The 15754-nt window shown below is 41.4% G+C and overlaps 1 protein-coding gene across 1 annotated transcript in view; it reads right to left on the bottom strand.

Annotated features, from left to right (window-relative positions):
* Window positions 1-666: 666 nt before the first annotated feature.
* The window catches only part of PRKDC (protein kinase, DNA-activated, catalytic subunit), an 83117-nt gene continuing 68029 nt past the window's right edge, over window positions 667-15754 (bottom strand). The window contains exons 74-86 of the mRNA XM_054284638.1: window positions 14222-14433; window positions 13119-13206; window positions 12261-12404; window positions 9338-9542; window positions 8732-8799; window positions 8241-8461; window positions 7844-7936; window positions 5852-5941; window positions 3782-3853; window positions 3390-3591; window positions 2779-2967; window positions 2059-2198; window positions 667-1033 (exon numbers count right to left, since the gene is read on the bottom strand). Of these exons, the coding sequence (XP_054140613.1) occupies window positions 829-1033; window positions 2059-2198; window positions 2779-2967; window positions 3390-3591; window positions 3782-3853; window positions 5852-5941; window positions 7844-7936; window positions 8241-8461; window positions 8732-8799; window positions 9338-9542; window positions 12261-12404; window positions 13119-13206; window positions 14222-14433 (1929 nt within the window). The 3' untranslated portion in view covers window positions 667-828. The remainder of the gene's footprint in view (window positions 1034-2058; window positions 2199-2778; window positions 2968-3389; window positions 3592-3781; window positions 3854-5851; window positions 5942-7843; window positions 7937-8240; window positions 8462-8731; window positions 8800-9337; window positions 9543-12260; window positions 12405-13118; window positions 13207-14221; window positions 14434-15754) is intronic.

The following is a 15754-nucleotide window of genomic DNA, read 5'->3' as shown; positions in this document are numbered from 1 at the left end:
AGAGTCACATCTGGCACAAGCTCCACAGTTTGGCATAGGCAAATTCCAAAGTGCAGCAGACATTGCTGTGCTGTGCTGCACTCATGGCAAGCAGCTTACCGTGCTCAGCTCTGTCGGCAGTGGCTACTTCTGGCTTGGGCCAAACAATAATTTGGAAATAACACAGTGTGAGCAGTGCAGACTTCCAAAGGACAAAGATAACAGGGTATAACCTCTAATTGCTAAAAACAGTCTCATCATTACTATCTCGTTATCCAGTAATGCAAAAGCTGTTCAGATACTTTAGGTGTTATCTAGAGCTAAGAGCCATTTTCTGTTTAATTTCACCATGTGGCCCACTGATACTACTGATATGAAAATCTTCAAGTTTTAACTACAAATAATATGTGGCTGAGAATGGTTTCAGTTGATTGTCATCAAGGTCGCTGCAAAAGAAAAGCACAGACTCACTACATCACTGCACTGGCGCCCACAAGTTTGTGTGATATGAATTTGTGCTTTCCACTGAAGGATCTCAGTTCTTTTCAAATAAATCTTTAAGCTCTATAGCCTCCCCATTCTTTCCACATTGATTTTAACACAAAGACAATAAAGCTGCTTTGTTACAGAACCACACGCAAGAAAAATAATTACAAAAAAAAAGAAACAAAAATCACTCTTCAAATACAGCTTTAATACAAAAAGTTTACTTTCTCTATTAGTCAAGTTAACTGATGATAAAAATAGTTAGGAGTTTTTTTTCCTTTTTGGCCTTAAAATTCTGATCTGGTTGCAGCTGTGTTTTAGGGTACAAGTCCCTTGGCAGACAGGGTTGTAGATGGCAGTTCCTCACATCCAGGGTTCCCATCCTTCCCAGACTCTGCCAAGAATATTGGGGTCTGTTGCTTGATCGATGAGGCATCTCACTTGGGTCTCCTCTGAAAGTCCATCCTCTGGCTCTTTGGCTCTGATATCATGATTAGAGTTACCACGAGCCACAGCTGCAAAATCATTATAAGCAGGCGACCTCTCATGGCCCAGGCGCAGCTCATCGCTGAAATTGAGAACACAAAAATAAGCTCGTACTAAAAGAAACAAGCAAAAAACCTGAGATGGATTTTAAAATACAAAACAGCACTTGAAAAATAAAGCTTGAATTGAGATCAAGATGTAGAGGCTGCTCAAGAGCTGTACAAGGCTTGGCCAGTGAAGACTGGAGGTTTCAGGGGTCCTTTACAAATAGTGGGTATTTACCATAATAGGCCAGTCTTGTCAAGGGTCTCCAGCTGGAAGACACATGCAGCAGTTCACATCCAAGCTGTTGATCTCTTTACCTGCTCTCCTGATTTGTGCCTGTAACAAGTATTTTGCTGCCTCTTCCAGTTCAGCCTTGACCGCAAAAGGGACTCCTCCCAAGTCCTGCACTTTTCAATATTTGTATGGTTTTAAAGCAGGCTGGCTTTCTTTGCTTTTCTGTCTTTCCCCTGATTAATCCAAAATGACTTTTTAAGAGAGGATGGAAGGGATTAATTGTACTTTTAACTGAACTTAAAAGACATTCTGGCTTGAGCCAGACTTGACTAGACTGACATAAATAACCTGAGAATGCCACCAGATTTGAATTTGATGTTTCTGGTAAGCAGCTTTACTCCATGCCTCCCCTACAGCTGGTACAGGTTCCATTTCAAGCAATCTTCCATCAGAAGCATGTATTAATTTAAATATTATCCCTACCCTGAAAGCAGTGGAGACAAACATAAAGAACAGAGGGACTGAGAGTATGAGATTAAGCAGTCTGACAGGGAGGGGAGGCATGTGTTGCCAGGAGCAGTAAAACTGCTCAGAAGGCCTGAGCTGGAGCAAGAAAACTCACAGGGAGATATCTGGTGTTTTGGCTGGCAGGGTGATTCAGAGAGCTTGTATGTGGACCAAAATGATTCTGACAGAAGGTTTGCTGAAATTTTGCCCTGTCTCTTCTTTTTTCCCAGCCCCCCTTCTATCCAAAGGGTGCAAAATCTGACTCAGGAGCCTTCCAAAGCTCTTAGTGAAGCAGTTTAAAGTAAAAGGAGAGCATCTTACCAAGTGATTACTGCTGGATTGGCACCTGTAAGCTTTCTTCTGACATAGTTAACTTTTTGCAAAGGGTACCAGTTTACTTCAGATGTGTTTATTTCCTTAATCCACGTGCCTCCTTCTTTCAGCTGTCTTTGTGCAAAGTTCTAGGGAGAAAATATATTTGTCCTATTTATCATAAATCACACACTTAAAAAATGCTTTTAAGCTGCAGATCATAGCAAGTCAAGCCACTATCTTAACTGCAGATGCAATGGAGGACAAAGCAGTGAGGTAACATCTAACTTGCCTATGACTTTTTTACAACTGAAGCTGCTGAAGTGCAACTAGTTGCAGATTTTTTTCTCTGTAAGTACTGGTTTGATATATACAGTGCTGTTATGCAAATTTAGGAGGTTGAATGCAGAAAGTTGAAAATATTTATGCTGGTGCCATAAGTGGCATAACGTGATCAAGAGTTATCCATGTCTTTAGGATTATCATGAAAGATAAAGAACAGTACGCCGATAACACACACATATGCTACTGTTTTTTGTGCATCTCTACAGAATTCTGTCATTTTGAATACTTTTAAGTTCAGTTTTTCTTAGAACTTAATAAAACAAAGAAAGATAAAAGAAGTAGTGAGAGTGAGCCTCAAGGAATACTTCCTTTTTCATTAGTTTTATTCTTATCACAGTTTAAGAATTTCCCCATGAAGAAAAATGAAAGAGGACAAAACCCCACCTTCCAGTCCAAAGAAGGCTCTTTTACAAACACATCCATGGTGCTGATGAGGAGGTCTGGATCTGAACGGTAAGCCCTCAGGGCATGCACCATCACGCTGTAAATGAGTCCCCACTCTTTCACCGGCATCATCAGATTAACGAACTGGCGAGTCAGGCGAAAGGGCATCAACTCCGGCACACTCAAAAACTAGCCAAGGGGAAGGACAGTCAAAAGAAAACAAGAAGTAAGATGCCTTGGAACCGAAGGATTAGATGGGAATATTTTTTTATTTTTAAGCTTTGAAACCCTTTTTGTCACTTCACTGAAAATAACATGCAAAAGTAAAACTGAACCAAGTTGTGACATCAAAGCTCTAGTCATGAGTATTCAGTGACAGTGGCTGAATCCACAGCTGAACCATGTAAAACACCACCATATTGACTCTGTGGAGTTCTGTAACTCACTGCTTGTCTGAGAGTATCTGGACTCAGATATTTTATTAAATTGACTAGAAATTACTTGCAAAGATTATTTTGCACCAGAACAATGGCAACGGAAGAACATTAAATTTAGTCCTGAGAAAACACGTGTAATTGTACATAATAAATGCAAAAGCTGAAAACAAATACCTGTGTGGCTGCACCAAAAGCATATCCAAAGTCTATTCCCACCATGCCTCCTGTCTCCTTGTTAATCATGAAGTTGGACAGATGCCGGTCTCCAATCCCGAGTATCCAGTGGCTGATGCACATCAGTGCGTGCGAGCTGGCAAAGTGGGAGCGCAGGGCCAGGAAGGCCTCGGGAGATGTGCTCATCTTCACAAAGGCTCTCCTTAACAAAACAGAACTCATCTTCACAAAGGCTCTCCTTAACAAAATAGAACTCATCTTCACAAAGGCTCTCCTTAACAAAATAGAACTCATCTTCACAAAGGCTCTCCTTAACAAAGCAGAACTTGCTCGTTGAATGCAGACAAACACCAACATTCCGTTCACAGTGCTCAGCCATCAGCAGCACTTACCTCAGCAGGTCTTCTGGAACGCTGCTCTCCCTGCTTTTGAAGGAAGTGACTGCTTCTGTACGGCTGGCATTCCTGTAAAGTAGTGGAGAAGTAAAGGTGGCTGCTGAGGTAACAGCCCACTGGATGTTGGAAGTCAAGATGGGCAGAGTCCAACAGCATGAAGTTTAAGAAGTCTAAATGTCGAGTTCTACATTTTGGCCACAAAAATCCCCTACAACGTTACAAGCTGGGGACAGTGTGGCTGGACAGTGTTCAGGTGGAAAGGGACCTGGAGGTGCTGGTCAACAGCCAGAACTTGAGCCAATATGCCTTGGTGGCCAAGAAGGCCGAGGGCCTCCTGGCCTGCATCAGGAACAGCGTGGCCAGCAGGAGCAGGGAGGTCATTCTCCCCCTGTACTTGGCACTGGTGAGGCCCCACCTTGAGTGCTGTGTCCAGTGCTGGGCCCTCAGTTTGGGAAGGACACTGAGATGCTTGAGCACATCCAGAGGAGACAACAAGGCTGGTGAGGGGCTTGGAACACAAGCCCTGTGAGGACTGTTTGAAGGAACTGGGGCTGTTTAGCCTGGAGAAGAGGAGGCTTAGAGGTGTTCTTACTGCTCTCTACAACTTCCTGAAGGGAGGCTGTAGACAGGTGGAGGTCGGTCTCTTCCACCAGGCAGCAACTGACAGAACCAGAGGACACAATCTTGAGCTACATCCGCGAAGGTACAGGTTGGATATTAGGAAAAAATTTTTCACTGAAAGAATAACAAAGCACTGGAATGCTCTGCCCAGGGAGGTGGTAGAATCACCATCTCTGGATGTGTTTAAAAAAAGACTGGACATGGCACTTGGTGCTATAGTCTAGTTGAGGTGTTAGGGCATAGGTTGGACTCGATGATTCTTAGAGGTCTCTTCCAACCTCATTATTCTGTGGTTCTGTGATACGCTCATGACCACAGCAGCGTGTGATGCTTACTGCAGTAAAAAGTACAGCAAGCCACAAAGGGCTCATACCCCCAATTTTATCTGATATTACAAGTACCCCATCCTCCCTCTTTCTCCCAGCAGTTTTTTCCAAGACTGATATTTCTAAATACAAAAAGTATGTGGTTTTGTGTATTTTCCTCCAAATTAAGTTTATAGGTTTAAGTTTTAATAAAGAATACAATCATGTTCTTTCTGGCTGGACAGCCTCTTCAAAGCAGAGGAATTAAGGCGCCAGTTACATCTCTCAGCAGCAGGCTGACACTAGAGAGTAGTGCAGCAGAGGGGAAGCAACAGAACTAAAGAACTGGTGCTAAAGGACCATGTAGATTTGGGGAAGGAGGCTTTGTCCTAGCCCATATCCAGTTCTGAATGCTTGTGAGAGCTGACATGTGCTGGGTGCTTTCCTTCCAGTCTACTTCCCTCTGAAAGGAGCAGAATTGAGAAATAGAGGACAGCTCTTTGGTGCAGCAGACTGGAGATGAGTGGGGGTGACTGGGAATTACTTCAAAAGCACATTCTGGATCTGAATACAAATATTAATTCAGTTAAACAAGTCAAAGTTTTCCTTTAAAAAGCAAGACACTTGGTTAAGCAGGTCATGAACTTATAAGAAATGCTCTGGCCACTGCCCTTTACCCCCCACAGAGCTAGATCTAGGTAGGTATGGAAATTCCTCTGAGAGGATGCTCAAGTCGGAACCTAAACCACCAAATATTCTTAAATTCTCAGAGAATCATGGTGATTTTCTCTGTCCAACTCCAGCAGATGCTTGGGCTCTGAGGCAGCCAACCTAACTGCATAATCAGGAACAAGACGCCTAGAAAATAAAGTTGAAGAGCAGCATCTGCTTCCAGACACTTTCTAAAGGAAGTGAGCAAGCTTCTGGAAGTATTCCTGTACTCTGGTAGGATTTTTGGCAAGAGGAATTTTGCAAAGCATCTCCAGGAAGACAAAGCAGTAAAATGAGCAAAAATCAGCTCTAGCCATCATATCATAATGAAGATCATACTTTTTTTTTTTTCCCCTGGAATTTCTGCATCTCTGTGTGTGTGCACACTCCAGCTTTTGTATTTCTCATGCAGTTCTCTTTTGAAACCCACCTGTACATGGCATGGTATCGAGAGATGCCCTGTGCCTTCCCACCCATCCTGGACAGCCACTCAGAATAGGTAGCATGAGGTCCTCTTGGGCTAGGGACAAAAAAAAGGAGAAAAGCACCGATGATTTCCCTGTACCATCTCACCACTCTCTATTTGGTTACCCACAGGCTGTGTGCTGCTCTGACCCATGAGATTTTTATGCACAGGAAAAGTCAGGAAGCTACAGCCTACATTAATTTTAGTCTTGCTATGAAAATGAAGTTTATGCAGAGTACAGGCTGATCCATTCATCTCCTCTGCCCCAGCTTTGAACACACTTCAGTCACATCTAACAGAAGATTAGACATCTCAAAGGTGTTAATTTGTCAATAGGTACTGTAAGTACCTCCAGAAGAAAGATCCAAAATAATTTCTGCAGGGAGAGGAAGATATTTTTGACAGTCTTGAAGCCTTTGAGAAGCATTATGTAGTCTGCCACAGTACATGCTGCCCTTTGTCCTTCCAAATGGGCAGGGAATGCAGGAAGGCAGTTTGGTATCTCCTCAGAGTGCCCAAGAGAGGAGGAATGGGTGCTTGAACTTGGGGTATTAATCCATAAGAAGCCAGTATTCCTCAGTTGCACTGCTTATGAAATAATTTGATATTTTTCTCCCATCTAAACTAAACTTTTTCTCACATCAAACCTTAAACTTCTATTTCTCAACTTAGCAGAGCAGCCACCTCCTCTCTTCCTTCCAAAGCATGTTTCGAGAAAGAAAATGTCATTTCCATTTAAGAAGCATTTATCAGTTAGAGAGTGTAGCCCATCACTTTGGGATAAAGGATTTCAAAAATTCAGAAAGTTGTTCCCCCTACCCCAACCAAAATTTTCCTTTGTGAGTGCTGTCACTTAACCATAGCTCAATATAAAATGTCTTAATTGCCTTGATTGAATAACATATGGGAAAATATTAAAGTCTATATACACAATACAGCAAAGGGTTTTTTTAAAATAAATTATGACCTGCTTTTAGAAACACACTGATCTTCTGCACTGAGCATATTATAAATTTCCTCCCCTCACAAGATGGTTCCATGTGAGCCTTCTTTCACTTTCCCACTCAGTGAATTGAGATCATAACATCACTGCTGTTCACAACAGTGAATCAGACAGCAGTAATGCAGGAACTCTAGCAGTTCCTAAACTGCTCACAAATCAAATAACCATAGAAATAAAGACTCTTTGGAGTCCAACCTCCACGCTGGAGCTTCCTCCAACCTGCCCCATAAATGTTAACCAGTAAAAATAAATGGTGACAACACTCAGACAAACCCAAACAGTGATTATGTAACTGAGAGCCACATTTGTAAATTAAACCACATTTGTAAATTCCAGGACAGAACTAGGCTGAAATGCCAGAATTAAATCAATTTTACAAATATTCAACCTGCACTTACAATCATGAGAAAGCAATATAATTTATTCAAACCCAGCATTTGTATCATGTCAGAGAAAGTGCTCTGTTACAGTTGAGTTCTGTGCATGTGCTGCCAAGTTCCACCCCCCATCACTGAGTCACTGCTGAACCCAGCTTCTCAATAGCTCCGCCTCTACTCCCTTCCCCTGCCCCTCACTGACCTAAGTCCATTTCCTGCCTGATCAAATCAAGAGATCAAAATCCTCTGCTTGTAAAATCAATCTGCTGATAAGGAAATGGTGATGATAATGACGTCACACATGATTATAATTATAAGTCTCTTGTTTAAACAAGCTGGGTGGAGGATATTCCAGCTACAATGGCACTCATTAAACAAACAGTTGCCAATTACTAATTTGGGTCAGGAAGTACAAATTGCCTCCTTGCTTATAAATGCTTTTCTTTTATTCTTTAATTACAAAAAAAAAAAAAAAAAAGAAAAAGGTAAAAGAAAATCCTGCCACAAGACTGTCAATTATCCAAAAACCCATTAGTAGTGGTTTCTATTAGAGCAGACAGCTAAACCAAGCATCACCTGTAATAGCTGATATCTTCCTCTTCAGACATGCTATTTTTAAGGAATTCTTTCAAAGTACAAGTATTTTCCAGCCACTTGATGAGTCCCAGCCTGAAACAAAGTAAGTCAGAGATAACAAGTAGCTCAGAGGTGAACTTTAGAGGAACACCACAAATGGGAAGCAGTATATTCTATTGCCTGTTAAAAGAAGGTTAAAAGCCACCAATTTAAATATACTCTGAAAAAATAGTTTCCAGACAAAGCAATTTCAATGCTGTTTAAAATTAAAAGGAAAAAAGAATAAAGCCAAGGCACGAAACACTCTCAATCTGAATCTGGCATGCAAAATTCTCAACATCCCAAAACTAATAGATGTTAACAAAAGGATTTGTGTCCCTTCAAGATAAATGCCTACCTTGTTGTCATGGGGATGACCTGGTAAGTTTTTAACTGCATATTTCTTTGGCTACATGTAGCATCTTGGGAAAGGATAATGTTCATTACATCAAAGAGCTGCTCAATGCGTTGGTCTTGTCGCAGGTCTTCGCCACCTTTGACAAGGAAAGGATACTCCCGCTCATCGCTGCCCCGGATCGTTATACGTTTTGGCTTCCTCAAGGATTCCATCACACTTATCTTGGAAAAAGACATGAAAAAGAAAAATATTTGTGACAGAAGACTCGTTCTTACAGAATCATTGCTGGAATTAAGCATATCTGTCATTCCTAGATGACATAATCAAGTTACTCAATTATAATAGAAAAGCAAATGCCCACTTGCAGCCTTTTCTTTGTATACTGCAAGATGTGTAAACAAGCAATGACCCTGCTCCTGCCAAATTCTTCAAATGCTACATGGAGACAGATTTATACCACACAGGATTTTGACTCAATCTTAAAAACATACCCGTTCATCAAATCCAGAGATTTTTGCATGGTACTCTGGCAGAGGTTTCCCTTTTCCGTCATACTGACCTGAAGTGGTAGTGGAAAAAAAATATTAGTACATAGCCTGATGTTATTTTAAAGTGTGTTTAACATCAGAACACACATCCAAATGTTTTGTCAAACCGGTAGAATGACAACTATGAATAAAATATTTTTAAACGAATAAAAAAGATCCAACATACACATAGTATGGTTTCATCTGTGAATTACTGATACCCTCTCCTTGTTTAGCTGTTAGAATTGAGCTCTTGCTGGTTTCAGAAGACACAATCTTTTTCAAACTAGATTTAAACATGTATTAGATTTATATATCATATTTCCTGGAGTCAGGCCTTTAGAAAAATACTAAATTCTTAGGTAAGAGATACAAGCTTAGATACAATTTTAAAGGTCAGGACTACAGCTTAAGAATGGATTTAAGAGATGAGTGAATAGAATTATTTCAAGTAAGGCCAGATAAAGCTTAAGGCCAGAAAGAAGGGTCATATAGCCAATATAAGAAATAAGCTCAAGAGCAACTTTCTTGTAAGGGGCAATTCACCATTGACACTGAACAGGAACTTACCAGGAACCTCCAGTTCAGTCCTCAAGAACTCAGCTTTGAATTCGCTCATCCATGGTGAACATTCTTTGAGGTTCCCAGGTTCTTTATGGGTTTTGATCATTTTTGAGTGAAGAGAAGTTACAATTGCATCGAAGTCACTAGTCCTCATATCCAACAGTTCTGAACCACCTCTGCCAAAATGATGATCCAGGTCCTTCCCAAAAGCCTAACAATCATTTATAGAAAGGAATTCTGTTTACACAGGGCTAAAAACTACTCAAGAGCATGAAAAGGGCACCTTCCTATGTACATACATGGCTTGTCTTGATATTAGGAAGAAATTCTTAATATAAACCAGAACAGGTTGCCTAGAGAAGTTGTGGATGCCTCATCCCTGGAAATGTTCAAGGCCAGGTTGGAAGGGGCCCCGAGCAACCTGGTCTAGTGGGAAGTGCCCCTGGCCATGGCAGGGGTGCTGGAACCACATGATCTTTCAGGTCCCAAATCATTCTGTGACTCTATGAAATGTTTTACATGTTTTATTTACCATCGGATTTATTATTCGTGGATTTATTACTGCCTAGCAATATTTTGGACATAGAATGCATAAACTCGTATTTTACACTATTTTAAATATCCTGATATAGGAAAAGAGCAAAGTTTTGGACATGGATCCATTTAATGAACAAAGTATTAGCTACAAATAGTTAACTGAATTGACCTCCTGTATTCATAGTTCAAAGTTCTAGAAAAACCAAATGTTCCTTCTTGGACTGAGTATTAATGGCTTAGAAAGATGTTTTTTTCACTGCCTGATCATTTTTCTACCAAGCTATGAAGACACAGCTATCTCACTGAAGTAAATGAAAATACAAAAAACATTATCCTTTTGAGGAGACTGCTACAGTGAAAAACATCTTTATCTCTAAATCTATTTCCAGATTATGAGCCTGAAGTACTCCACGTAGTAGAGCAATTTTATGTGTCAGTCAAGAGAGACAACTTGGTTTTTTCCCCAGCAAGGACACTAGAAATGGTACAGTTATTTTCACAGCACACTTTGTTTCTTCATAATAATGCATCATGAAAGCAAAGACTTCAGAGACTGTGCACCATCACCTTGACTCTCTTCTGCAGCTACTCTCTGCTCTCCCTCTTCCTTTACCATAGGGGAACAACCCTGATATCCTTCTCCAGCATCTCCCTTGCTCTTCTTCCCTGTATCCTCTAACACATTTCAGCGTTTTAAAGAGCCATGGATTTCTTTGTTGTGGGCACACATGTAATCCAAACAGCCTTTGTGCTTGTGCCTGCTATGTCCCTTGCTGTGCATGTGCCCTGTATAGCTGCTCCCCTCTCCCTACCCCCACCCCTGTCACCGGCACATCCTGCACATTCTTATCCCCCACTCTTAAGTTTGAAGTCATTATCATCAAAGACCCATCTTATCTCACAGCAACACGTTCAGAGGGCTAGTGTGCTCCTAAACTCCCAATTACCCTTTCTGCTTCATTATCACCTCACCTCCTCTGACTCCACCTTACTCTCATCCTCCACCTTTCCCACTCATGGGGAAGGAATCTCCCTGCAGATAGCCAGGTGAGTTTATCTAATGCTAATGTGACATAGGATGGCCACAACGGGAGACAGCTGGATGCACCCCGCCCTGGCCACGGGGCTGCGCACACACAGTACAAGCATGCAGTCAGGATCTCCTTCTACACGAGTATCACTCTCCTGCCCTCAGCAATTTGCAGGTCGGGGATTTCTGTACCGGGAGTGTGCATTTATATGTTAAAGCTCTTAAAGCACTGCCCCCTCTCCCTCCTATTGCCTGCTTGCTATTTGAACCTGTGAAAGCACCTAACACCCTGCAGCAGGAGTTCAGCACCTAAGTGTGCCCTGAATGAGGAAACACTTCTCACTGGTCTGAACCTGCCACTTCCATGGAGCATTTACTTCCTGTTCGGTGCTCCTGACAGAATCATACAATTGCTGGGGTTGGAAAAAGACCTGCAAGTTCACCAAGTCCAACCATGGGACTGATGTTAAGAGCTTCACTGTATCTGGCACCATTGCATCTTTTCCAGCTGGAGGAATGCTGAAGTTGCTTGTGCAGTGGTTACTCTGCACCTCTGATTATTCTTGCCACTTTGAACCTCATCCAATTTTACTGTATCTGTGCTGAGAATACCGCAGACGAGGACTATAATGTTCAAGAAGCCAGAGTGAGAGAAGGCTGCTATGCCAATGTACAAATCCATGTTTAGTTCTCTATTCTTAATAATGATGAACGTTTGCTTTTCTTTCTTGACTACCTTTGAGTTTTCACAGCTGATGTTTTCAAGGAACCATCACAAATCAAGATTTTGTTCTTGAACTGCAATAGTCAGCTAAAATATGCAGAATTTCTATACAATACTACGGTAATTACATTTTCTTGCCACATGTATCACTTCATTTTCTATGCTGATTTTCACCACTTTGGAATTCAGTCAGTTTTGTAAAGCCTTTTCTTTAGTTCTTCATAGTTGTAACTCTTCTGTATAAGTAACTTCGTATCGGCAGCGAATCTGAGAAGTATAATACAGCAAAACTCCCTAAGGTGCTCATAAATCCTTGGCAGCAGGGAACAAAAAACAAAGCCAGATTCCCATGGATGATTAGAGGCTCAGGTCCTAAGAACCTGGCAACATTCAGGACAGGAGAGGTAGAAGCTGTGTAAGACAGTACATTTATCCCTGCAGGGCAGTTAGAAGTGGAAAGTGAACTACGTTAAGTCCATGGCTTCTAGCAAAGAAATCCCAGTCCTGTACTCCTGACTAGATCAAGTCTCATCAAGTCCTGCAGCACCTGTAAAAGCTGTAATTTGGCTCCCTTTTTTCACTTTATATTGCCTTCTAGAAAAGCCATGATGCCAACGCTACCCAGTAACCACATATACCTGAATAAACCTTTTCCTCATCAATCCAAGGCCAGGACTCTCCAAATTTCCCAGATTCTTGTACATTCCTTCATACATTTCCTTAAGCTTCTTTTTGTTTCTCTGAGGCTTTGACAACTCATTTCGGACATCCTTAGCCCAATCCTGCAAAGAGAAGAAAATAGATGAGTACCAAGAAAAGATGTATTGACCCTTGCTCTTCAGTAGGCCAATCAGATTGCATTGGGGTTACTGTATTTACTAACAGTCAACTACTGTGTGTCTTTTGACCAAAAGAAAGAGCAACCAAAAGGCTCTGGAAATATTTTCCTTTTGTTTTGTGTCTTGATTAAATGTTTCTACTGTATTATGATAGTTATGTTTACTGTGATAGTGTTTAGTGCTAAGAAAGCCTCTGTGAGGCCAGGAGTGGCACAAAACACAGGACAAGAATCATTTGGACAAACAAGTCAAAATATAGACAGGGATGCCAAGCAGGGAAAGGACATAAGAACACAAACAGTTGAACACAAGTAGTCCAAAATTATAAAGATGGCCACAAATGATAATTCTTTTCAGAATTATTAAGGAAGACTGACCGTGGGGCAGGGCACAGACCCTGAAGGGGAAAGCTGAAAAGGGCTGGAGCAGAACATCCAGCTGGCACAAGGGAGGGAGCCCATCACCAGTGAAAGCTGCTGACAGCACCCCAACATCATCATCATCATCATCATCATCATCATCATCATCAGTTGGTGCTGAGTTGAACCACTTCCTGTGGCCGTGGTGTCAACTGAACCGCGTCAGGCTCCACCCAGCATTTGCTCTTCTGAACAGAGGGAGAGGAAAGAAGGGGAAGTGGGGAAAAATATACTTTACCTTGAAAATCATTACAGGATTAGAGAGCTGCTCCAGGGAGTGAACAAAATCTTGAACTACTCCTCCTCTATCCAACTTACTCTTGATCCTTTAAAAGAAGAGAAAAATGCATCACAATGCAACAGGAACTACCATCACCACCTTGCCTGCAGATGAGCAGTGATCTAGACTGTCTGCTATATACAAGAATCTTGTAGAACAATTCAGGTGTAGGTAGATAAGACTCCTTTGGAACTCCCTCTTGGGCTGCATGACTGTTTATATGTTGACTAAACGTGCCACACAGCTCCCAGTTTTTTAATTATATGTCCTATGAAAATAGGAACTTGGTGGGTGAGTGGAAAGCCTGCTTGAAACAGACACAGGCACTGACCAGACCATGTGCCCTGTCAGGACAGTTACAGAAGGGTGATCCTGTTTGTGAAACACACGACTTGGTATTTTTATTTGAAGCAAAAATTTATTCAGCAAATGTATCAAATTTGAGAAAAAGGCAAAAAGACAACCAAAATTTTAGGAGTGGTTCTACAGCATTGTGTGATAGAAACTGATTTTTGCCTGGGGATTAACTCAAGTGTTGCTGTATGCCAAAAGGGACAAGGGAAAGCTCGTAAGAGAAGCTGCATGTTGCACACTAAATAAGCAGAGAACACCACAGCCAAGAGCTGTCATTCCCAAGATAACCTGCATCCATTTCACTGTCCTCTCTGAAGTCTGGTATGAGTGTCTATTCTACTTAAACATAGCTGCTTCCTCTTGGTATTAGAAGGATGAGAAATGTTCAATACCACAGAATTACAAAGAAAATGGTGTTGTCTCTCTGTGGTCTTTTTGTTTTACCTTGGGAAAACTTTTAACTTGCAACAGCCTAGGGACTACATGTTCCCAACACTTCATAAGGTTTCATGCCACCAACCTGAGTGTGCCTGACATTGACAGAGCTGATGTGTTGCATTTCTCTGTGCCTTTAAACAAAAACTCAAGACTACCCTCTAATATTTCTCGTGCTCACTAAAGAAAAGGGTTTGTGTAGGAAAAATAAATGAATCTGTCCACTCCTGCAAAAAAAACATACAGAAGAGCTACTCCAATTGCAAATTCACCTTTCCACAAACTCCTTGTTCTTGCAGCCAGCTGCAGTATCTTTGAAGCAGTAACTTTCACTGCTGATCATGAAAGGGTAGATGAGTGCCTGGGGGTAGGTATTTGCAATCTCCTCAACAGTGTGTTGTACAGCTACTGCTTCATCCTTGTCAAGTAGTGCCATCATCTGGCTAATCCAACCAATGAACTGCCAGCAGGGAACTGAAGAAAGCTGCAAAAACACAGACACTGCTTTCGTCTTTGGTCTTCCTCAAAAACACCAAACACAGCAAACAAACAAAACTGCTCCGTGGTGCAGCCTGACAGAGAAATGCGAAAAGGAAACAGAGAATGTCCACTAAGTGTGCTAAACATCCTCCAATGAAGCACAGATTTAATTATTAATATCACTACTACTACCACCACTACTGCTGCTTAATAGGTTTTCCATTATAAAGATTTGCTACTGGTTGATCAATATAAGGCTTTACACTCAAACTTGGGGCTTTTGTCTCTGGATGCAATACAGTAATTTTTGATCTTCACATACACACAAATCAAAAATCTGAAGGAATTCAATTCCAAAACCATCGGGGTGAAAGTCTTGATTTTAGTCAAAAATGCCAGGAAGGAGAACACTGAAACTCCTTATTGTTTATATAGTTTTGTCTTTTGTTCATCTTTAAGCATTTCTGATAGAATTTAAGATCAGATTTCCAGTATTTATTTCACATAAAGACAGAGGATAGGATAAATAAATGCCTGGTGAACTCTCTTTCTGATTGAGATTTGTCAGCTTGTGTCAGGTTCTGTTTGAACTACTGGTGTTTCTCCGTGGCCACACCTTGTGCACTTCAGCCATTTGTGCTATTTTCTCAGTTCCCTGGGATAATGAATCCCAGTTTCTGCCTCACTTGAGCTCCTTCTCTCAGAGGGCCTGTTGCTCTGGGAGCAGCAGCACAATGACATGGGCTTGGAAGGACAGGCAGGCCAAGGCAGGAGCAGGCACGAGTCACAGAGGTCTCAGCTTATCTGTCCCACCACAGCAGGGAGGGCTCGTGCTATCCTGCCTGGAATGGCAATGGAAAGACAGGTTGTGGAAGGAAGGAAAGAAGGAAGGAAGTGGGAAATACAAAGGAAGACAAAGCTGTAGTAATCTCTGATGTGAATAAGGACAGGGAAAGGTGGATGACATGGAATGAGTCTGGAAAAGCTGCTGGTTTCCTGCATACAGGAAACTCAGTCTACAGGAATAAGATACATTCCTCACCCTAATGCTAACCACCTTTGTCAGCCCATTTAGATTGTTTTGAGGGAAAAAAAAAAGACAAAGCATACCACAGTTGTTCTCCAGCAACTTTCAAACAAATATTTGGAATGAGAATAATGATAAAAAGCTAAATTTCCAAGAAAAATTTACTGTCCACATTAATTAGACTCAGTAAGTTACAGAAAAGACAAGGAACAATGATGGAATAAAATTTATCTGATTTCCCTGAAGCAAAACTTACCAGCCTAACCTCTCTATGTATCCAACCCCCACCTTTAAAATT

The sequence above is a fragment of the Melozone crissalis genome, unplaced genomic scaffold, assembly GCF_028551555.1.
Source record: "Melozone crissalis strain CALT ecotype California unplaced genomic scaffold, PUWL_Pcris_2 ptg000042l_1, whole genome shotgun sequence".
Lineage (NCBI taxonomy): Eukaryota > Metazoa > Chordata > Aves > Passeriformes > Passerellidae > Melozone > Melozone crissalis.
Note: the sequence above shows the minus strand (reverse complement) of the source record. Positions and strands in the feature narration are given on the sequence as shown.